Genomic DNA, 24,103 nt, shown 5'->3' on the forward strand with positions numbered 1-24,103 from the left:
GGTTTCGCCGATGATTATTCCCTCCATTTAATTATTTAATGCCACAAACTGAGGGAAAGACGTCTCCCCTGGAAAAGCCAGACAGTTCAAGAACAAGGTCTGGCCCTGAAAAAGGAGGAGGAAAAGGGTTGTAAATGGGGCTGGGGCTATTCCATCCCCCTCCTGCCCTCGCCACATCATGGGCCAACACCGGCCACCCCACAGCCGCCCCCAAAATAATCACAGCAAGATGTTCCCAGCCCCCGGTGCCAAGGGGGAAATGCTGGGGGAAGGATGGGGGTCCTCACTGTCCCCCTGCTAGCCCATGAGTCACTGTCCTCCAAGGGGACACCTCTGTCCCCCCATGTTGTTCCTCGAGTGTTTTTTCCTAGGTGTGGTGTCATCCCCATCCCAGGAAGGGTCTGTCCCTGTGGTCACAGTGGAGAAAAGCAGGATAAAGTACCTGCCAAGGGGGGGTGGCCCAGGGATGTGCTGGGTCCCCCAGGGCTGGGTGGTCCCAGCAGTGATGCAGGCGTCACCCCCTGAGAGCAGGGAGCAGCCAGGAGGGCTGATGGCAGTATATGCAATCTATATTCTGATATACACATTGAGTGCATCACCGCAATGCACAGCATCGCCCTAGCACCACGCGCTGCCAGGGACCCATCCAGCTGGGTGCTGTGCAAAGCGAAAACACCTGTCCTTGGGGAGCATCCCCCAGGGAAGCGGAGCACAACGTGGTGTGACACCAGCATGGGATTTACACAGCCAAGGGAGGCAGGACCGGACGCCAGAGCTGACTCCTAAAGTGGCCCGGGGGCCAATAAATTGGGCCAATAGGGCCAATAAATGGATCCTCCCAAGAAAAGGAGGGAGGAAGGGGGGTTGGGCTGGTTTTGCACACTCGGAGAGCCCCCCGCAGAGTCAGAGAGAGCCAAAATCTGCCTCCAGCTACACCCCTTCCAAGCTGGAGAGCTCTGGGAAGCCGCTTCCCCATCAGGAAGATCAGATTTGGCAGCACTGGCTGGCTGAAAAATCTGCACGCCTCCGACTTGAAGGGGAAGAGAGCGCAAGAAAAAGCTTTCGACAAATGTTAAAATAACTCAGCCAGGGGTTTGCCTCCCTCGGCTGCGCTGGAGCGGGGATGTTGATGAGCTCAGAGCTGGGCTGCGGCGGCCGATCTCGCTCGGAGATTTCGCATCGAACCCTGCGTGCGCGTAGCCCCGTCCATATGTGCTGGCAGCGGCGGGCAGGAGGACACGCTAGAATCCAGGGGAAAGAAATAATAAGCGTTAACCTCTTCAATTTCTGCTCATCTCCCCGAGTCCAGCCCTTGCCGGACACCAGCAACCAGCCCCAGCCGCTGGCTCTGCCCACCCCCTCCCACCACCTCCTCTCTGCATATCAGTGTATATAAATATATATATCATTTTTAAAGAGGAAAAACTCATTTTTCCTCTCCCAGTGGCTGGTTTTCATTAGGGAGGTTTCTTTCTAACCCCAAGGGAAGCAGCCTATGAGTTTTTAACTGTGGTGCAGGACGTAATTATCTCATTAAGGCGAGAGAGCCAGGCTTTTCCCAGGAGAGGTGACCTTGCTCCGGGGTTGATGGGGACTGGGGAGGTGGGGGCTGGAGGTGGAGGGGGGGCCGTGTCCCCCGCTAACCTGCGGGTCACCTCTCTCTCCAGCCCCATTTGGGGCTGGGGAAACCCGGCCCCTCTCCCACTCCCCCCAACCCTCCCCACGGAGCGCAGCCACTTACACTTGTTGATAGAAGCACTTAAAGCAGGGCTGGGGGGGGGATGATGTGAGTGGGGTAAAGGGGTGGGGGGAAAGCGGGTCTCCTTCCCTCTCTGCCCCCCACCCCCCGTTTTGGCGGCTGGGCTGCCCGCAGTGCTCGGCCCCTGGCAGGGGGCAGGTCGCCGTGCCGGGGGGGGGGCGAGGGGCCGCCCCGCTCGGCTCGGAGCAGGGGCGTTTGTTTGAACAGCTCCAGAGCAAAGAGCAGGGGAAGAAAGTTTGGGCTGGGAGCGTGGTTTTTTCCCCAGACGTCAGCACAAGGCGGAACAGGGGCTGGGGAGGGAGCCGGACTCACAGGGCAGCCGTGATTTTTTTATAGTTTTTTTTAATAATAATTATATTTTTTATCTTTTGGGGGATTTTTTTTTGGCGGGGAGTGGGGAAGGGGAAGGGGGCCGGGAGCATCCCGGCACCTCGGGGTGGGCTGGGGGTGGGAACCATGGACTCGGCGCCAGCCTTCGCCATGGACAAGCCGTTCGCCCCCAGCGCCGTGCGAGGCCCGGAGCCGCCCGAAAACCCTCAAAGCCGGAAAAACTTCAGCGTGAGCCACCTCCTCGACCTGGAGGAGGTAGCAGCCGGGATGAACGGGACCCCCCCGGCCGGCCCCCCGCCCGCCGGTGGCGGCAAGGCCATGCCGGAGCCGTCGGGAGGCAGCAGCGGCAGCGAGGCAGCGCCCCAGGACGGTGAGTCCCACCGCCCCGGGATGGGCTCCCCACGCTTTGGGGCAGCCGTGGGGATGGGGTGTCCCCGCCGTCTCCCCGTCGCCCCGAGCCGGGCAGCGAAACCGGCGACCCGTGCGCAGCGCCGGGCACCGCGGACAAAGGGGGTCGGTGTCCCCTCGCGGCGGGGTCGGGGGGACCGGGAGGGTGGGTGGAGGCGAGGGGTGACCCTGTCGGGGCGAGCTGCGGGGGTGCCGACACGCCAACGATTGGGACAGAGGGACACCGCACCGGGGGACAGTGACACTGCACCGGGGGGTAGCGACATCGTATCGGAGGGCAGCGACACCGTACCAGGGAACAGAGGGCTCGGGGAACACCGCACCGGCGAAGAGAGACACCGCACCGATGGGAGGGACCCCGCACCGGGGACGAGGGGTACAAGGACCCCGCACCGAGGGGAGGGACCGTTTGTATCCCCGCCGCCACCGGAGGTGCCGGGTTCGGGACGGTCCCGGGCAGCCGGTGCGTCCCGGAGCTACGCGGCCTGCGGGGTCCCCCTTCCCCGGGGTTTCCCGCCTCAGTTTCCGGGCCGGGGAAGCGGAGCGGCCCGGCGGGGCTGGGCGCACCGGGACGCAGCGGGTCCCCTCCCGGCGGCTGCCGCAGCGCGTCTCCGGGCCGGTAGCACCGGCACGAACGGGGCGGCGGGGACAGAGCCAGGGCTGGCAGAGGGGACGGGGACCGACCCGGAACGCGGCTTCGTGGCACTCGGTCCTGTCAGGAGCCGCATTTTAACGGGATAACGCTGCCTGTCCGGGGGCTCCGCAGCTGCCGCCCGGTCCGCGCTGCGCTCATCACCCCGCGCGGCTCCGCCGGCCCCGGCGCATCCCGGCTCCGGTGCCCCGGGCAGAGGCGAGGAGGATTCGCCCCGTCCCTGCGGCAAAGTCCTGGTCTGGGGACAGCCGATGGCTCCCAGAGCTCCCCGGAGCCGGCTGTCCTATCGGGGCACAGAGGTGGTAGAGGGTAGACGGGGATGGAGAAGAAGAGGGGGGACAGAGCACGGGGTGTAGGTGCAGCCTCCACCCCCAAAGCTCGGGCTGTGGTGCCCACCCCGAGGGGACCAAGTGGGTGGCATCTCCTGAACCTGCCCCTCTGCTGCGGTTTGGTACCCCAGGCTTGTTTTCTGCAGCCCCTGGACCGCAGCCCTGGGGTGCTGATGGCCCCATCGAGGGCATGACTGGTGCCTGGCCCTGGGTGCACAGCCCCCCCGGGAAGCTGTGCCGGTGAGGGGCTCTCAGCCCATCGGGCTGCCCAGACCTGCAGTGAGGGGTCCTAGGGGGATCCATGCCAGGGTGCTCCCTCTGTTCTCTCCAGCGGCTCCTGCATTGCTTGCAGGTCTGAAGCATCTTCTTCCTGCCTGCATCTCACTCCCTCCACAACCTCCTTCCTCCACGGAGAAACTCCCGCCGAGCCCCCCAACCTGCCTCTGTGGGGGATGCTGAGGGCTGGGTGAGGCTGGGCACTGCTTTCTGAGATGGAATCTGGTATTTTTGACATTGCTTTCCATCCTTCCTCCCCTTCTTTTGGGTTTTGTTTGCACTTCTTGCATTGCCTGTGGGACTGCGGGGAGGTTTTCATGCGCTGATGGGACCATACAGGGGGACAGTGTGATGTGTGGGGTCAGCGCAGTTTTTGGAAACCCGTCCCAGCCTGCAGCAACCAGTGCGTCTCACAGGGCTATTTGCAAAACAGCAGAGAAATTATCACCATGCTGAGCTCCTAACACACCCCAGAGAGGCTCGGTGGGGACTGGGGGTGATGCAAATACCAGAGAGAGAGGCAAGCAGCCTGACACAAGCCCATTTTTCACCCCAAAAGCCCATTCTTCCTGGAGCAGAGGCTTTGCGGGGTTTGGCCTGCTGATCCCAGCACCGCTGAACCACAGAGGATTTTTCCTGTTAGCACCTGTTTCAGTGAGGTTGCAGGGATGAAGACACAGTCAGGATCTGGGATGCTCCAACAATCCATCCAGGAGTGGAAGCATTTTTCCTCCGTTACCCGCTGCCACTACCTAAACTGGAATGCAATATCCTAAATCTAGATGAGGAGACTCGAAACACCAGGCAAATGCCCTGCCTTTGCAAGCCATCAGCCTTGTGCTACACATCTGCGATGCTTTCGGCATCACTGTGATGACAGCAGAGGAACTTTTACTGGTAACGTTATCTTTTATTGGCATCCTAAAGTAAAACAGCCTCTTGGCATTGTCTCTCATCTTTCTCTTCACCACTGTGGGTTTTTTTTTCTGCCAAATGCAAAGTTAGAGCCCCACAGGTCGGTGGCAGTGGGTTTATTATCTGTGCAAATGGACCCTGGTACCCGAGTGGGATGCGGCTCTGTGCTCCGGCTGGGAAGCTGTTATCAGGGTCATTGCGCCAATGGGGTGGAGGAAGAGCAGCTTGAGGAAGGTTTTTATTCTTTGCAGAGAGGGATTCAACTCCCTGCCCTCACCTACTGCCCACAGCTGGGAGCGGGGCTGGGGACAGCCCCACGTCTGGGGTCTGGGTCACATCTCTGCTCCAGGAGCAGGCCCACCGTTAGTCCCTTGCAGGGCTGGCACATCCCTTCCCACTGGCACCAGGGACCAGAGCTGTCCCCACCTCCCTCTCCAGCCAGCCCCTGCCCCTGAGGGCACCCAGCGCATCCTCTTGGGAGGACGAGTACAAATATCTGTGCAGCACGTTGCTCTCAGGGCACCCAAAGATTAAGAGGCAGAAATCTCACAAGCCAGGCAAGAGCAGGGAAATGCCAACAGGGTGGTGAGGGCTCATCCCCATCCTCATCTTCATCCTTCCCCAAGAGCGGTGCAGCAGCCTCCCATCGAAAACCTTCAGCACAACTTCTGAGGTCTTGAAAGCTTGTTCACCTCCTTTCATTAGACTAACAAATAATGTGTAACGCGAAACATCTGTTAACAACAGCCCTTAATGTTCTCAAGATGATAAAGCAGGAGGGTAATTTTAGCCAGCAGGCCTTGACTGATGGCTTTTCAAACAATGAACTTACTTTTGGTGCCGCCTGGGGATGGGAGAGGGAGTCGGGCGCTGGCTCTGGCGGCCGCTTCGGGGCTGAAAACTCGGAAAGAGCCACTTTTGTCGTGGCTGGGCTCGGAGGAAGGGCTGTGGCCCCTCCGAGGGGATCCTCCGTCATGCATTGCCTATTGGGCTGTAGCCGGTGGGACTGAGTGACAAGATGGGGAGATGCGGTGGCCCCTGGGCACCCCCATTTGTGCAGCATCTCCTGGGGCTGGGACCCTCCGTCTGGGGCTGTGCGGGTGCTGAGCAGAGCAGTGATGAAGGGAGAGGAGAGGCTGCACCTGAGGAGGCTGAGGAGACTAACATGATGTTAAGCAAATTGGTTTTAATTACATAAATGAAGGGAGCTGGAAAGAGGGAAGTGAGGCAGGGAGGGGCAGGGACCGGGACCTGGTCACAGAATGGAAAGGGGGAAGGGATTTGCTTGTGGGGTCAAGCGGTGGCTGATTGCCCCAAATAGCCTTGAGCTGCTCCCAGGGCTTGGGCACCTTACCTGAGGCAGAGCCGTCTGGGCTGATGCCCCTGTGGTGGCCCATTTTGGCTGAGCTTCTCTGCCTTCCAAAATGCCGCCCGTCCCCACAGGACAGGGCGCACAGCTCAGGGACACCTCAGTCCCTCTGGCTGTGGGGACAGGAGGCAGCCCTGTACCATAACACCACTGAAAAAGGGCCGGGATGTACCCGCGGGGATCTGCCTTCCCTGGGACATCCATGCACGTACACGGCTTGGTTGCAATTAAAATCAGCATCATTAACTTGTGGCCGAACCCTGTGCCTGTCTCAGGGCAGTACAGACCTCTGGGGCTAGCAGAGCGGGGCTGTGGGCATGGGGAGCCACCGAGGTCGCTCTGCACCATAACCCCAGACCCTACACCCCTCCCTCCAGCACCCATCTGCCTTCCAAAGCCCCAAAAGTGCTGGAAATCCCCAAGCCCTTCTTACCAGGAGACTTCCCACAGTTTCTGGGTGGCTGTTCAGGGAGGGATGGGGTTGTTGGCACCCCGACTCAGCCCCCATGGAGGGAAAGAGGCTTTGAGAAGTGTCTGATGGATGTGGCTGCAGCTCTTTAATGAGAGGCTCTCATGGTTTTGTCCCTTGAAGGAGGGGACAGCAGGGGTCCCTGCTGCTCGGGGTGACATTGTGACCTGCTTGCCCCAGCCTGGGATGGCTGGGTGGTGGGAATGAAATAGTCCCCAGCGGGGGGACAGCGCACCCAGGACCTTTTGCCCAAGGCCAGCACTTGCCCAGTGCCCGATGCTGACAGGTCCCTGATGCAGCATCCATCAGTGCAGACTGAGAAAGCACCGATTAGTCCGTGCAGGAGCTCCCTGCACCAGCCCGCATCCTGGTCCCACCGCATTTGTTTGCGTGAGGCTGGTGACAGGTGAGGGATGGATGGATGGATAGATGAACAGGGAGCCTGACCTATCCCAGCTCACCCAGACAGTATCCAGCCGCTCTCAGGGAAACCAGTGAATCCCAGTCAGCAAAAAATAGGGGCTATGGGGTGGGACTCACCCTGCACCTTCCAGAGCAGCTGCAGAGGACAAGGGATTGTCCCAAAGTGACTCCAACCCCTCCAGTCAGCCCCTATCCCTAACTGGAGACCCCCCCCACCATGGCTCTCACCTTGTGTCACTGTCACCAGACCCCCTGTCCTGCACATGCGCTACCGCGGGGTCCCCATGGATGAGGGGAAACTGGTCCCTGGGTCTCATCCATCCAAAACCCATGACAGAGATGCTTTTCCCATGGCATGGGCAGGATGAGGGGCTGAGTTCGGTCACAGCTGGAAGACACAGGTCTAATAGAGCTTCTGATGTGTGGCCAGCCCTGGTACCACTGCTCCATGCTTCTCTGTCCCCTCCAGCCCCGAAGAATGACACCCACTCACCATCCTGCTGCTGAGAGGATGCTGTTCGTCCTGTGGTGCAGCCAGGCTCTTTCTGACTGGTGACACCTGGGTTCCAATTTGGGGAAAATTTGCCCCCAGATGGGCTGAACACCCTCACCTGGGCTCCAGGCTCCCCCCACCCCAGCTCAGGGGGCTCTGGGTTGGAGCTGGGGTTTTTGCAGCCCTGGGAAGCAGCAGCCCCGCTAACTCTGAGCCCTCCCCAGGGCCACAGGGAAATACATACCGGCACGTTTTTGCAGCGTTTGCAGAGCTCCGTGGGGTCCCTGCACACACATCTGTGCTGGGGGAGCCGCTGCCAGAGGGTGAAGAGAAAAAAAACCCCAAACCGAGGCCTGGGGAGATGGGTCCCCTCTTGCTGGGGTAGCTCGGGAGCCCGAGCAGCCTTGTCTGGGTCGGCAAGGCAGGGAAATCACTTTTCCCCCCACTCCACATCACTGGGATTTTTCTCCCCTCGGTACCCCCAGTAAGCTGGGTTTTCAGCAGGCATTGCTGCCGAGGATGCCCATTCCTCACTCCCAATCCCCCCTTTCCAATGGGAGAAGGGGTGTGGGGCAGAGCTGCAAAAGCCACCTCCCAACAGAGTCCAGAGGGGACAGCGGGGGTGTCCTACATGTGATGGGACAAGGGGCTTTGCCCCACTCCCTTTGGTACCTCGTCAGTACCCACTGAGGTGCTTGAAGCCCCCGCAGCAGCTCAAACACCCCACGGCACAGCCATGCCCAGCCCAGGCGGGTGCTGGGGTGCGGGAACACCTTGCCCGTTCCCACCCCGGGCTGTTATGTCTAGCTCGACCAGGAACAGCTCAGTGCGAGACTATTTCCCCCTCTCCTTTTGGGCTGTTATTTCAGGGAACGGGGCTGATTCACAGGAAAAATATGAAATTTCAACTCCACGCAGCCAAGATGGGCGAATTTCAACGAATCAGCATTTTAAGAGGGCCTGGGCGTGTGTCTGTAGCTGGGAGGCTGATGAAATGATTTGGGGCTTTGAGGCTGTCTGGTTAGAAACCGTCCTCTCTCCCAGGGAGCGGGGCCGATCACCCCTTATCCCGGCACTGATTTCCTCTGGCAACAGGCGATTCCCCTCTGGGGCTGTAAAATCATGGGGCTGAAGGGATGGGGTTTGAAGCGGGATGGGTTCCAGGTGCTTTGGGGCTGGCAGAGGCTTGGTGTCCCCAGGCTGGCACTCTGTCCCCTCCCTGCGGCACAAGCAAAAGCTGGAAGGAGTTATTCTCCCAGGATGGGATCCTGAGCCACTGGGCAGGCTCAGAGCATCCTTCAAAATGCTGGGGAAGTGGGTTGTTGCTGAGCCAAGCTGGGACTGGGCAAAGATTTAGACCAAGGTTAATGTAAATCTAGGTGTTTGGTTTTTGTGTCTGAAAAAAGCAACTGGGAAGGGGGTGAAAGTGTGGGGACAGAGGCAGCTGTCCCCTGCCTGGTCCCTGTGTGGGGACAACAATGCCCATGGATCTGGGATGATGGGGAAAGCAACCAGTCCTGTCGAGGAAGGATTGATTTGGGGTTTCAAGGCATTTTTCCAGCTCCTGTTGGCCAGTGCTGCCACGGCACCACTGAACCGGGTTGTTTTTCACTGGACATCCCCAGATTTCCTAGAATTAAACAAAAATCCCATCCTGACCCTAGAGGCATTCCCAGCGATCGCATTCGCCCAAGGGACACAAGGCTGCGGGCGATGTTTTCCAGCCTTCCCGTGGCGTAACGAAATGCCCCGTCCCTTCTCAGCATCCCTTGCCAGCCGCTTCCCTGCCCTGCGCTCCCCCAAGGAAAACCAGTCCCGGGGCTGGGACCTGCTGGGGGTATCCCTGGGGGTGCGGTGGGGCAGCCCCCCACCCATAGGCAACCCGCACCGGCAGCTCTGGCTGCGGATCCCATAGCAGGGACGTGAGGGATAAATGTGACGCTGAGGTTGGAGAGGTTGGGGACAATTGTCACAGCTTGGCGGGGAGCAGCAGCCTTCTGTGGATATTATGGGGACAGATGAGGTCCCCTTTGCCACCCTCCTCCCCTGCAGCTCTGCTGGGGGTGCAAACGGCAGCTCGAGGGGGCCGCAGGCGTTAATTAAGCAGGAAGCATAATGAGCTACAGCGCTGCTCCTGCACCCCAGGGCTGGGGAGCAAACGGACCCTGGGAACCCAGGCAGGACCTGGGGTGGGGGACAGCTCAGGTCCCGGGGGGACACCGGGTGGACTGGGAGCCTTCTGAGAGCGGCCCCGCCAGCCGGCGGCCCCCTCCCCTTCCCTCCTCATCCCCCTTTGGAGTGCGGATAATAAAGCAGCTTTTCAGCTGCGGCTGCAGCGATAGATCAGGAGGAATTGTAAGAGTCTATTAACGTCTGGGTGTCTCTGGATGGAGACTGTGGCTAAGCCCGGCGCCAGGCTCGCGCGCTGAACCAGATGTGGAGAGGCGCCATCCTTTCCAGCCACCGAATCCGAGAGGCTGCCGGCTTCACACGCGAGGAAACTGGAGTGCACATGGCGGGGGAGCCGGGGGAGCGCCGGGGAGCACATGGCAGCGCGGGCACGAGTGGGGAGGGGGCACTGCCCCGCTGCCAAGGCTGGGGGTGCAGCGCAGGGACAGAGCTGGAGCAGGGGGGTGGTGCAGAGGTTGTGGTGCCAGCCTGGGCTGTGGCTGCACCCCAAGTCATGCAGGGCGTTGTGAGGGGCGAGGGGAGGGTTGCACTCTGAGCTGTACAGAGTATTGCGGTGTGTGTGTTTTAGGGGGTGGGGGGGGGTGTGCATTGAACCCCAAGTGGCGCAGGGCGATTGCATTGTACCCCTATTCATACATCGCATTTTTTGGGTGGGCATTACATTGCCCCCGAGCTGTGCAGGGCATTGCAATGTGTGTTTGGGGGGTGTTGCATTGCACCCCAAATCATGCGGGGGAATTGTGTTGTACCCCAGGTCGTGAAGGACATTTCTTGGGTGGGAGGGCATTGCATTGCATCCCAAGGTGCACAGTGCACTGCATGTATGTTTAGGGGGGTGCATTGCACCCCAAGCTGTGCAGAGCATTGCGAGGGCTGGCGGGGGGGTTGACATTGCTGCCGGGGTGTGTTGGGGTGGGAGTAGCTGTGATGCTGCAGGGGGGCACATGGGCGACCCTGCACACAGTGCTGGGGGGTGGTGGGGAGCAAACCTGGTCCAGCAGCACAGCCAAGGAGGGTGAGGGATGGGGCATCTCCAAACCAACCGGCAGCAGCTTGATACCGGTTCAGGCGAGGGAAAGAGAAGGAAAGGAGAGGAGGAGAGGGAAGGATGAAAAGAGAAGGACAGAGGGAAGGCAGGAAGGACAGAAGGATGCCATCCCGCTGGGGACAGCTGTGTTCGGCAGTTCAGAGGGGCTGTTGCCCCATGGACTGGGATCCCACATCCCCAGCAAAGGTGCAAAGCATCCATGGGGTGCTGTGGAGGGCACACAGGTGACATGGGGACAGCCACCGGTGGGGTGCTGCTCGGGGCCGTGCTGAGCTTGGGCCGGGGGGGCCGCCACGCTCCTTCCTCACCCATTTCACTTTCTTGGCTGGACCGGCCACGTGGCTGTAATTTGGGGGTTGTAAATACCTCAGGGGAATTTTTAAATTAAAAGAAAAAACAACCTGTTTTCATTTAAATTAAAAGACACTAAAGCATTTCTATTAGTATTAGAAGTTTATGAAACTTAAAACAAACATTGAAACTGAACTACCAGGCACTGTCCACTTTGCGAAGCCCTTCGCATGTTCAGCACAAACCACTTTCCCATTGGGGTGAAGTGTTAGTGAGATTTGTAGGACGGTGCCTGGAGATCCCCGATCCGCACCCCAGGACCCCAAACACAGGTGCCAATGTGTCTCCCTCCCCCTTTGCTCCTGGCTGGGTTTTGGGGCCTCAGCCAGTCTGGTGCTGGGGTCCCCAGCATGGCAAACCGGTGCTTGGGCTCCCTGGGGACCCAGAGGGGGTGAAAACTTGGGGTGACCAAGGTGAGGGTCTCAGCACCACCGGGCTTTGCAGGAGTGGGACCTCGAGGTAGCTGCCCCCACCCTGGCATGTCTGAGGTGTCCCCTGGTGTTGTTGCCAAGGTGGCACCTGCCCCCAGCAGCCTGCCTGCTGTCCCTGCTGTCCCTGCTGTCCCTGCTGTCCCTGCTGTCCCTGCCGCCTCTGCCATCCCCACCATTCCTGCCACCCCTGCTGCTCTGCTTTAACCTGGAAACAGTTAACTGGGCTGGATTTAAAAAAAAAAAAAAAAGAAAAAGATACGAGCCACTTATTAAAATGAATGTTTTACAATAAATTTGGCGAGAGGCCACCGACCTCAAATGAAAACCAGACCGGAGGACAGCGATGCTGCTCGCTAGCGAGGGTTTCCGGGATGTCTGTATGTGCAGGCGCCCACAAGGGTCCTACTGGGAGTACTGGGAGCAGTGGTGGGATGGGGTCCCGGCCGGGGGCTTGTGCCCATCCTGCGCCCTGGCCAAACCTGCCCGTGTCCCTGCTCCAGGGATGTGGCTGGTGGCCACGAGATGTGGTCTTGGCAGGTGCTGGCGCTTGCTGATAAAACTTCTTGGCCAGGGTGTGAAAAACACCAAATTGGCCTCAAAAAAGTGAGAGGAGTCAGGTCAGTGGAAGCAGGTGACAGGAGGGGACAACATGGGGACCCTGGTCCCTTCCCATCCTCTTCCCCCTGCCTTGGAAATGACCCTGACCCAATGGGGTCTGTGATTGAACCTGGCAGGCTGGGGTTGGGTTTCAGTGCCAGATGCCATTGGAGCTGGCTTGCTATGGGCTTTTGCATATTAAATTTCAATAAATCACCTTTTCTGGGGGGTGGTGAGGAGAGGAAGGTTGGGATCGCCATGCCAGGGGTCCCTGGCTGGGAGCCAGCCCTCTACACAGCTCTGCAGCCCTGGCTGATTATTTTTTAAACACTATGCAAAAGTCCCAGCAAGCTCTTGACACCACGATGTTCCAAGGCACCCGCCACCCGTCCCCTTCCCAGCCCCCAGGGAAAGCCACTTTGCAGTTAAAAGCTGAATTCTTGTTGGAACTTTGCAAGCATAGATGGGTGCTGCTCTCAGAGCTGGTGCTTGCACAGGTCTCATTAGTGTTAATTAGTTACACATGCCCTGTGCCCTGCTCAGAAACCGTATAACCTGTTATGTCAGGCGGTTGCACGCGAGAGATGTTGGCACCATCGCGGCTGCGTCCTGATGGCAGCAAACAGTGCCTAAAATGTTTGTGGAAGAGAAGCAGCATCTGCCATGCTCAGCCCCTCACAGGACAGTGGGGTCTGTCCATCCCAGCGCCGTCCGTCCCTGCATCATCCATCCCAGCATCCCACTCATCGATGGCTGTCGGCAGCCGCTGTGGCCGTCGCCTCCGCCGTGCCCGGGGCTGACCCAAACCCCAGCATTTTGGCATCATTTTGCTGTTTCCCCACAGAAACTCATTCACACATCTGTTAACCATCTACCGGCCCTGCCACGCTCCGCATTCAGATATTTAACGCACGGCATAACCGGTGCTCACTGAGCCCCCAGTGGGTGCCCAGGGGCTTTGTCCCCAGGGCCATCCCGGGGTGCCACAGTGTGCGAGGTGCAGGACAGCCCGAGTGCTGGTCTCGTCCCACCATAAGAAGGTCTCCTGGCTGGGAGATGAAAGCAAACCCCCCCGGTGAATGCCTCCTCGGCGGCTGGGGGAGAGCCAGCGCCTTTTGTTGGTCCCCAGGCCTCCGCCGCAGGGGCTGGCAGATTTGCGGGAGAATAGAATTAAAATTCCTGCTCCCCCGTGGGTCCGTGCTGCTCTGTACTTGGCCTGGCTTGGTGCGTCAGAACCACCACGGTGCCTTTCCTGAGGTGCTTGGCTGTGCCCTGAGGGATTCGGTTTGCCCAGCTGAGCAGCTCCAGCCACCCCTGGCCCCATGGCCATGAGCATCCACCTGAGAAGCCCTTTGCTCTGCCACAGCCTCCCTGAGCATCCCTGGGCAAATCCAGAGTCACGACATGACACGCATCCCTGGATCTATCCCATCTCCCCTTTTCCCTCTCTACCATTTTCCAGGGACATCCAAGACCAGCACCATCCCAGATGAATCTTTGGAGGTTCTGTGTTGCCCCAGCCCCAAAGTGGGACCCTAGAGGGGAGTGAACCCCCTTGAGCTGCACGTTCCCCTGCACTGAGCAGGGAAGATGCCAGACCCTGACCACAGAAAGCCACCTGGGGTGCTCAGTGGTGACTGCCGCAGTGCCACTATCTCTGGCAAGAAAAGCCTCCTGGGCTTTACTCACCCTGCCACCCCTTGAGGGAAAACCAGGGTATTGGGGGGGAGCAGCTCCCCCACTCTAGTCCCCCACTCGGCTCCCCACACAATGAGGCGATGCGGGCGCTGGAGCCAGGACAGCCCATTGTGTGCGGCTGCGGTTGCAGCCCCCTCCGAGTGCATGGGACGCTCCTGGCAGCTCCCAAAACCTCTTGGCCAGGCTGGGGTCACTCGCCACACCGTGCAGGCATGGCCCTGGCAGGGAATTTTTCACTTGCAGACCACCGAGTCCCAGGGATGTGCTTGGCGTCCTGGGCTGGATGCCCTGGGCTGGTGCCACCCATCAGCAGGCACAGCCAGGCAGTCTGAGCCCTGTGTCCCTGCACAATGGCCGCGGCTCCGGCTCCTGGGGTGCAGGGGAGCCAGGCGGCTGGGAAAGCACAGCAAGAGGCTTTGCTGAGCCCTGTGCTGGGCGTCAACGCTACTGCACATCTTTAAAGGCTGTTTCTAGAGCAGTTGTTTCAGGGGACGCCAACAGTGCCAGGCTCTGTGGTCTGGATCCCCCCACAGGGTTAGGGACAGGGTGCCAGGGTCCATCCCAAAGCTGGTGAGCCCCACAGTGGGGTCTGTCCGTGTCCCCTTCTCCAAAGGTCTGTCCACAGGCAGGTGACTCCCACTTTGGGTTAAAGGCGGGTGATGCCACCATCTCCCCCAGCTGTCTGGGAAAATTAGGGGAAATTCCTTACGCTGCTCAGCCTCCTCTCACTGGAGCTTCATGGCCGAAGATGTTCCTCATCCCCTTCGTGAGGCTTGTCAGCATCCCACTGACCCCGCTTCCTCCTTTGGGGAGCAAAGGCTGCAATTAATTCATTAAACATTTCTGTTGACGCAGGAGCTGGCTGTGCCAAAACACCATTCCCGGGGCCTGACCCCAGCTGGGCGAGTGCTGTGCTGGGCTGTTCATGAGCCCCCGGCCAGTGCAGGACCCTCCATAGCAGCGGGAAGGGCTGTGAAGTGTTTGGGGAGCACTGGACATGTCAAAGCCTCGGGGCTTTACCTGTGGATCTCACCAGCTTTCAACTTTCAGGGTGTCCTCTTTAAATCACAGCACATGGCTTGGCTGGCCACGTCCTCTCCTGGTTTCTCCAGCATCTGGTTCCCCTCTCTTCATCCCCTTCTTCCTTCATCCCCTCTTCCTGTCACTGTGACATCCCAATCTTGTCCCTTTGTGCACTTGTGTTTTGCAGCAGATAAATCACCACTGCTCTTGCTGGAGAGATGGCTTTGAACCCACTCACAGCTCTGACCAGTGAATTTGGTGGCTGCTGCTGGGCTGGGGCCATCCCTAAGAGAGGCAGTGTCCCATGACATGGGGCTCCTCCTTTCCAGGCTCCTTCTGATCCCCAAATCCTGCTAAGCATCATGTTCCCACCGTGTTTGCTGCACTAAAGATGGGGATGAGCCAAAATATAGCTTCTGTGCTGCCACAGGCTGCACAAATCCCCGCTGGGATGCAGAGATGGATGCTGCTAGCTCAGCTGACTCTCCAGCACCTTCCCAGCTCACTGGGGCTTTTAGCTGGACACACCGGGGTGGGTGATCAGACCCCACACGCTGTCCCCGGCATCGCCACCGAGTGGCAAGTTTGGCTTCTGGGGGCACAAGGGGAAAAACCTCTTGGGCTGGGGGGTGCAGGCTGTGCACAGAGCATCTCCAGGGTCACAGCTCCGCTGGGTGGGAGCCTCCCGAAAACTGGGCATCCCCACGGCCGAGGGCAGCGAACCGTGGCGCTGGGTGGTTTCTGGCTGGTGCGGCGGCAGCTCTATAACCATAAAACAGCCTGCTGCTGCCTGTCAGTGAGCACAGGCTAAAGCCCTCCCGGGACAGCCTTGGCCTCTTTCTTGGTCCAGGCTTTAGCTGCTCCTTTTTAACAGAGACACTTTTCCCCCAGCAAAACTGGCAGCCTGTAAAAACGTGTCAGCGTTTCAGTTTTTTCACAATTAATGAGGTGAAACATCCTCGGAAACATTTCGCTGTAATGTTTCTCCAGTAGCTGAGACTTGCCCCTCTCTTAAATTTTTCATGTACGCCACTTGAGCCGAGAAAGTTTCCTTCGGACTCAGCACATTTGGACCCCCCCGGCTTCAATCTCCCCCCACCAGCAGAGCCTTCTGCATTCCCAGGGTCTTCGTGGGGCTGGGGCTGGACTGGATGGGGAGCAGGGGGTGGTGATGGGTTGAGGTGAGGAGGTGGGACACCGGTCCTGGCAGTGAGGGAGCCCAGGGAAGGGCTGGCAGCCCCCGCTCCCCTGGGCCACCCTGTCCCCTGTGCCCTCGGGTTGTTCTTGGGATGGCTTTGGAAATCACAGCATCATTCCAAGCAAAGCTGGGACTAGCACCCTGTGTGCTGGAGTTGGTGGCCCCAAGGGGCTTTTCCAGCAGATTGTGGGTTGAAACCACCCAGAAAATGGGGTTACGCTGATGTGGTTTTGTCCCCGAGCTGTGACACTACGCTGGTCCCATGCACCCAGGCTGGGCTGACCGGTGGGTGCAGGAAAGGCACCGCAGTTGGGTGACCCAGCACACATGGAGCAGATTCACGGCTGCTTCTCAGCCTCCCTGGGCTTCCTGAGATGATATGGGTAGATTACAGACCTGTAGTGGCACAGGCAGCTCCCACCATCACTTCTGTGACAAGCCTTGTGCTGCCTGCGCCCGCAAGTGGGGACAAGCTCCTGGTTCCCCCTTGGTCTGTAGAGCACCATCCCTCCTGCCACCCCTCCTTGCTGCGAATCCCCAGTGCAGGCAGGTAAAACCCCCTGACGGGCTCCCAGGCTGTCCCCAGCCATGTCCCCAGCCAGGGCAGTGCTGGCAATAGATGCTGGAAAGGGGGTTCAGCTGCACTTGGCTGCCTGTGCTCTCCCAAATCACCCCATGGCATTGCCTATCTCAGCTGAAGCTTATGGGATAAAAAGGAGCTGGAGTGGGTGAACACCACAGAGGAACAATTCCCAAACCCAAGAACTTTGCAACACAATCCGAAGGGAAACGCTTCCTCCCCATCGCATGATTTAGAGGAACAAGTTAAACAATTGCACATGAAACTCTGGCGAACGTCATCGCCGGAGCTCTCCTCGCTTCCCCCGAGTATATAAAGGGATGAAGGGAGTGCACATGTTTACCGAGAAAGACCATGGGAGAAACGAAAGACATTGTTTTTCCAAAGGATTTCTTGGCTGTAAAAGGCCTCCACCACCCTGCGGCTTCCCTGATGAAGGCCCAGCGTTAATTTGTTAAATCCACATCAAGTGCCCGGAGAACCCGTTGTTTATTTTTGCTAATTCAGCCGGCCGAGATCAAATTGGGGTTTTATTTGTTAAGGATAAACCTTAATTAATAAAAGCTATTTATTTGGTTAAAGCTGGCCGCAGCCTGAGGGTCAGATATGCCACGATCATTATTTCAAGTAAAACAAACCCAAAATGTCTCTCAACAGTTTGAAAAACGTAGAAACTCAGAGGGCTGAATTTATTTGTCTTAGGAAGAATTTACAGCTAATTCCCTCCAGGCTATTTCAACCCTTAAATTATACCCAAGAAGAAAAAAGGGGGAAAAAAATGCCGTTCCAGGCAGAGAAGGGAAGTAAATGGTACGGCAGATTTGATCATTTGGCTGGGGGAGGGTGAAAAATTTAAAGCTTAAAAGGTCTTTGGCAAACTGCTTGCGAATAAATGGAACGCGTGAAATAATTTAACGGCAGAAAACTCTTTGGGGCTCGGGGGTCTGCGGCGCAATGGAAAATGAAACACGTTGGAGGAGACGTAGCCTGGATTTTTTTCAGGAGAGGGTTGAACTTGCTCCCTCCTGCCACGGCCCCCCAAAAAGTGGGGTGTTTGCACCCCAAAGCCGAGTGGCAGAGCTGGAGCAGGGATGTGGTGGCGCAGCTGGGGATTTTGCAGCATTAACCAAGTGAGATGGGCTTGTGGCTGAGGTGACCATCCCCAGTCACATTGCTGGGTGAACACCGTGCTCTGGAATGAGCATTTTGCTAAGAACCCCCCCAAACCCTGCATCCAGAGGGGAGCCGCCCCACAGCAGGACACTGAGCATGGTTGGCGATGGAACCCACCACTGAAAACCATCCCAAGGGACGAGCTGCCCCGCTGGAGCATCCCTGCCGGGGACATCGCGGTCCCCAGGGCTCAGGCGTGCGAGCGGCTGGGATTTGGAACGCTGGTTGGGTCTGGCTCACAGCTGCGTGGAGGTCGTTTACCGCTCGCTAATGGACGTCGTAAGTCAAAGCCGAAGCCTTGGTGGAAATCGAGTGAAAATTACCTCTTTACAGCACTCGGCGGCTGCCGGGCGGGAGGCTGGGGACTCTGCCAGCATGGGGGCCACCTTGGCAAGCCCAGCACTGAGTCCTTCCTACAGAAAACTGATGGAAGCACCGAGGGAAAAAGCAAGAGCTGGAGAAGTGGGTTTGGTCCCGGCTTAGCTGCACCAGCACGGCACAGACCCGGTGGCACTGGGACCATCGCCTTTGCAACAGGGTAGGACCAGTTGCTCCCCAGTTCCCGGTGGTATGGCAGCTTAGTCCAGGCTTGCCAGCATTGGTGATCCCACGTGGAGAAGGGTTTTGGGGTGACCCCCAGCCTGCACCCCTGAGTCTGGGAGAGAGGAAGCTGGAGGTTACCAGGCTGCAGCCAGCACCCCAAAACTCATCTACAGCACAGGCAAAAAGACTCATGTCTTTTCTAACACATGGAGGCAATTTAAGTTGGTTTTGTTTAGTATTTTGTGAAGCCCACCGTGCCCATCCTGCTCTGTGCAAAGCCCCTGCGCCTCCCTTTCTCCATCCCTCCATCCTCCTCGCGTCATCTTGCATTATATAAAATGTTATCCTCTCTGTTTTCCCCCTTCCCCTGCTTTTTTTTTTGCCTTTAGCAGCAATTGTAATCAGTGGAAGATAAACACACAGAAGGCGAAGGTGGCTGGGGGACAGCTCAGGAGTCCCAACCAAGCTGATGCCTCCAGCCCCAAATGAACCCCCGAATTATAACAAATTATCTCCTCTCCATCACTGCAGAGCACTTGGCCGTGCTCATTTTTGGAAAGCTGATTTAGGGTCATTAAAGCATCTTTGATAGAAGTGATCCGGCCCGACTTTGCACGCTGTAAACCTGTCAGACGCACGCTGCCAGCAATTAGGGTGGCATTTATCTGGTCCCACAAGCCTGCAATACCTGAAGTAATGGGGAAAAGATGTTTATCTGTTACCAGGGTTCGTCCTTGTGTGGAGCACAAGATCCAGGCAGGGTCCCCAAGCACTGAGCAGTATGGAGATGGGGTGGAAAATGGGGTAAAAAACAATGTAGTGAAGAACTGAGCTGGAAACCAAAGGTTTCTGCGGGGGATCAGGAGCTCTGAGCTACACCAGGGTGCAGCACGTTTTAGGGGAGGTGTGAGTAGGTGGAGAAGGGGTTTTGGTCCCCAGCATCCTCTGAGAAACTCCTTGGAGCATCCCACAGGGTTTTGTGGTGTGGGAGAAGGTCCCTCCATTAAAACCAACAATAGGGGCTGAACAAAATGCCTCAACCCAGGGCCAGCAGCTCCAACCACCGGGGAACTCCCAGCACCTGGACACATCCTGACCCAACTCTGGTCTTAAATTTCCATCCTGATGTGCCTACCAGTCCTATATGGCAGTTGCCAGGCACCACACATCTCCCATGGATGTCTAGGTCTTGCCTCTGTGGGTTGGGGTAGATAGAAAGCAGCCAGAAATGGGACCAGATCCTACAGAGCTGGGTTGAGAGTTAATTTAAGGAACCTTTCCAACTCCTCATTGCTTTCAGCCAAATTCAGGTGGGTAAGAGAAGCCATCACTTATGGAAAAGTCCTATAGCCAGATTTTAAATTGGGACAAAACCAAAGGAGGTTTATAAATTTTATTTATACATTTACTGGGGTTCTGTTGAAATCATTGCCGGTTCAGTGGGGGGCAGTGGGTGCCCTTGGTGATGGCACTTTTTGAACGAAGCCCAGATCTATAATCTCCCCAGAAGCCCTACAGAGTGGCCATAAACCCACAAGGAAACGTCTGCTGACCTGTTACATCACGTAGCTCCTTCCCAGCCTGATGGTTCCCATTTCAGTCCCAAGCTCCCGGAAAACTCAGGGACAACCATGGCTGGACTTCATGTATTTTAATCCAGCGGCTCATTAGCTTGCTGAAGGAAAACAGGACCAAAAAAGGAGTTTAACTAAAAGGGGCAACTGGGAACCAGAGACTGGCAGAACATTTGAAGCTGCAGGAACAAGGGCTGGAGGGAATCTGCGGAATTTTATTTGTGAGCTTTTAAACACGAACGGCGGTGAAGGGCAGCCTGTGGTTTCCCAGCCAGGGAAAGGGCCTCAAACCCACATGTATTCCAGGCACAGCACAGCCCATCGTGTCTTTACCCCACCAAGAAGGCCATGTCCCATCTATGAGACCACAGGCCATTTCTAGCCCAAGGGATGGTCAACCAAAGTCCAAAGGCACCTAAAACACAATAAAAGATCCAGAGAAACACCAGTGGCTGCAGCGAGGTCCTGAGAGGCGGAGAGAGCTTCTTTTCATCCCCTTCCCATCCAGGGATGCTCCCACAGTCCCAGCAGTTTGGTCGCATCATGGTCAAAATGATGCAATGTCCTTCCATGTGCCTGGGAGATGGAGAACGGGGCCGGTGGTTGTGCCCAGGTCCCACCGCCGCATCCCTGCATCTCCCTCCAGCACAATGCTTCACCCCTTAACCAGTCCAGGTGTTGGAGGCACCCAGCGCTTCCCAGTCCTGGTGCTGGTCCTCACTACAGCAAAGTGACAGAGGAGAAATCCGCTTTTTCCAGGCGGCCACTGCCAGCAATGGAAATAAATTTAACCCTTCCTCCTCTGCCGCGTCTCCTGGAGCAGCTCGTGTTTTGCATTGGGACACTGTTGGTGGCATCAGGGTTTTCAGAGAAAGGCGTAAGGAAGCTCCATAGTAGCTCTAAGTTTGGACCCTGGTTTGGGCAGAAGGTGATTAGTCCCAGAAACAACCTGCCAGCAGATATTGGGGTTTCTCTGGTCTTCATGGCTCAACTCAGGATGGAACAGCCCTTGAGAGCAGTACACTTGGGCACAAAGGGACCTTAGGGACTTGATGGAGAACTTGTTGGTGAAGTTTTCATGGCTTGAATTATTCAGAATTAAGGTCCAAGGACGTTTTTCTGGCCCTAAAGATCTTGGAAGGCATCATTTCCTCCTGCTCAACAGCTTGGCAGTGTCTTGAAACAGGAGAATTAATATCCCTTCCAGTAGATTTTGTTACTTGCTCAAGTATCATCTGAAAATGCTCCACACCTACTTAATAAGTATCCAGATAGCTTATTAGCAATAATTTATTTCTTGAGCATATTCAGGGAGCGGTAATTCCTGCCATCATGGCCCCTGCAATGATATAGAGCAGAAAACCCCAGTATAACCCTACTATGAATCAGAATGTCATAAAACTATTAACATCTCAAATAATTCCAAAATGCTTTCCCACCAGTAGGTACAGATTGGATCCAGATGCTTTATTAATAGAAAGAATAATTAACAAGTACCTCCATACAGAAGAACGACAGGGAGACGCGTTCCCCATGAAGCCTTCGCAGGCGGCAGCTGACTGTCTCAAAAAAAAGACTTCATAAACTTGCCTAAACCTGATGATATTAGTGACAAAGAGGAGATTAATCTCAGTCTGGCTGAAAGCCCAAGATCAATACTGAGAAACCAAACTACACCCTCAGCTTCATGTTTCCATGAGCCAGCAAAGCCAGAAATAAACACTGCAGAGGCTGAGCTCTGCAAGACGCATTCGTTCCTAGCTCTATGAGCAGATGCTCGTCTGTTGTCCTGTGTCACCCTGGGGACACGCCACAGCAGGGGTTTCAGAGGGTGCTGGAGACCCAGGGATGTTTTGGTGCTGAATTTCCATCACCATCCATGAAAACTTGACCTAAACCCTTAGGAAGAGCCAAGCCCAAGACACCCTGTGGGCATGTCCCCATTGCTGGTGGGCTGTGAGGTGCAGTCCCAGCAGTCTGGGCCAAGTGGTCCCCAAGAGTGCACTGAGGCTGGTACCCAAAGTCAGGTCCTGGGTGATTTTAGCCCAATGTGAAACCACCACAGGTCTTTGCAAAAGTTGGGTTTAACCCTATGCTCCAGCAGATGCTAAAATAGGTTTTCATCCTCGTGGAGACTCCAAGGTTGTATGTACGTTGCTGCTCTCAGGGAGCATGGCTGGGATGGAACAGGGCCATGGACACCCCTAGGAGGACCCAAGCCTGGTTGGGTCCCCATGTGGAGTCTGTGGGGTCTCACATGGGTCTGGCTCTCACGTGGCCTCTTCTGTGCTTTCCCCACAGGTGAGAGCCTGAGCCCAAGCCGTGGGGCGGCCAAGAGGAAGAAGAAGCAGAGGAGGAATCGTACCACCTTCAACAGCAGCCAGCTGCAGGCTCTGGAGAGGGTCTTCGAGAGGACACACTACCCTGACGCCTTTGTGCGGGAGGAGCTGGCGAGAAGGGTGAACCTCAGCGAGGCCAGAGTCCAGGTGAGCAAAGGTTTGTGTGGGAGAAGACAACATCCCCACCTTGTCCCCAGGTGGGAGCAGGGACCATCCCTTCCCTCATTTCATCCTGCACATGACCACGACAGTAGGACAGATGCTTGGGACATCTCTGCTGGCACCAGGTCCCTGCTGACCACCTTCCCCCTCAACAGGTCTGGTTTCAGAACCGGAGGGCCAAGTTTCGCCGTAATGAGAGGGCGATGCTGGCCAACAGATCGGCGTCACTCCTCAAATCCTACAGCCAAGAAGCAGCCATTGAGCAGCCCATGGCACCAAGGCCCACTGCCCTGACCCCAGAGTATCTCTCCTGGACCAGCACCTCCCCGTACAGGTAGGTGCAGGCACCAGAGTTGCTGGGGTGGAGGTGGCCATAGGACAGGCTGCCTAGGGTCTGTCCCCACCACCACAGGAGTCCCTGTGCCACTGTAGAGGACATGGGGAGTGTTATGGGGCCAAAAGTTGCTTGTCTGGCTTTGATTTGGGAACCTGTTTCAGTCTCATCTGAGCATCCTCTGCCTGCTGCTGAGTGGGCTGCTCTGCCTCTGTGCATTTGGAGGCTGGAGTGGTGGCCCGGTCCTTGCAAGGGTTTTGCTTGGCCTCACACTGACCCTTCCCACATCTCGGCATGGGAGGTGGCAGGGGTCCCTTCTGGTTCCCAGCTCTCTGCATCCAGCTATCTCATCCAAAAGCTCAAGGCAGGGCCTCCTGGTGCATAGTTTGGGGGGTTCCCATGCGCATCCAGCCATGTAAAAATGCTGAAGCCTCAACTACTCTTGTGGGAGATGTCCAAGAGGGAATGGCCAGCCTGGCCTGGGAAGACGGCAGGACCTCATGGGGCACAGGGACTCTTCCGTGGGCCACGGCTCATTCCTCCCCTGCTCCCTCCCCGCAGCACTGTGCCCTCCTACAGCTCCAGTGGGACCGCGACACCCACCCAGGGGGTGAACATGGCCAACAGCATCGCCAGCCTGCGCCTCAAAGCCAAAGAGTTCAGCCTCCATCAGAACCAGGTGCCGACCGTGAACTGAGCAGGGCAAAGCCCACCCCATGGCCTCATCCAGGATCCAGCGTGGGGCTCCTGTGCCAGTCCAGGACGAATCCACCACCCGCCCAACCCACGTGCCACTCATCCAGCGTCTCAGCACCTCTCCTCTCCTCTTCCCTTTTGAAGGTAGAGTCAGTCCCAGGCCGAAGTGGCACATAATTATAACCACATATGGAGCAAACTTGGTTAGAAACTTGCTTTTCCGCACACCCTTATAATAAAGGCTATATATACACACACATACCCCCCACGCGCTCTTCGAGGACAAACAGACTTGCCAAGGGAACGAGAATTTGCTTCCAAACATGGAAGGATCTTGGACTATTGGATTTGACCAATTTGGGTATCTCGCCCAGAGAGCCAAAGAGTTATTGGGTCTTCTCCTCCCGCAGGGACAGCATGCAGCGGTGGGAGGATCACAAGCCCCACTTTCCGCTGGGCTGTGTCTTGTGGCACTCAAACATGCATGCCAAAGCCTACCCGCGTGTTCTCCTCTTTGTGCATCCCCAGCCGCGGTGCTTGGGAGAGACTTTGGGAAGCCGACAGCTCTCCCCTGCCGCAGCGGGTCCCAACAAGCTCCTGCATCACACTGCCTGCAGTTCGGAGCTGCCTATGCCAATGGCATCAGGCTTTGTCCCTACCCAGAGGAGCGAGGAGGGCTAGAGCGTCTCAACAGACTCGCTCGGAGCCTGCGAGCTGCGGGAAGCATTGCGGGTCGCCAAGCC

The 24,103-nt window shown here is 57.2% G+C and overlaps 1 protein-coding gene across 1 annotated transcript; it reads left to right on the top strand.

Moving 5' to 3' along the window:
* Positions 1 to 1,829: 1,829 nt before the first annotated feature.
* On the top strand, positions 1,830 to 23,361 carry PRRX2 (paired related homeobox 2; the record flags this gene model as incomplete). Its single annotated transcript, XM_080355954.1, has 4 exons — positions 1,830 to 2,459; positions 22,131 to 22,315; positions 22,486 to 22,664; positions 23,226 to 23,361. The coding sequence occupies exons 1-4, from the start codon at positions 2,216 to 2,218 to the stop codon at positions 23,359 to 23,361; spliced, it is 744 nt and encodes a 247-aa protein (XP_080212080.1). The 5' UTR covers positions 1,830 to 2,215.
* Between the last annotated feature and the right edge of the window lie 742 nt (positions 23,362 to 24,103).

The sequence above is a fragment of the Nesoenas mayeri genome, assembly GCF_963082525.1.
Source record: "Nesoenas mayeri genome assembly, chromosome: 18".
NCBI lineage: Eukaryota > Metazoa > Chordata > Aves > Columbiformes > Columbidae > Nesoenas > Nesoenas mayeri.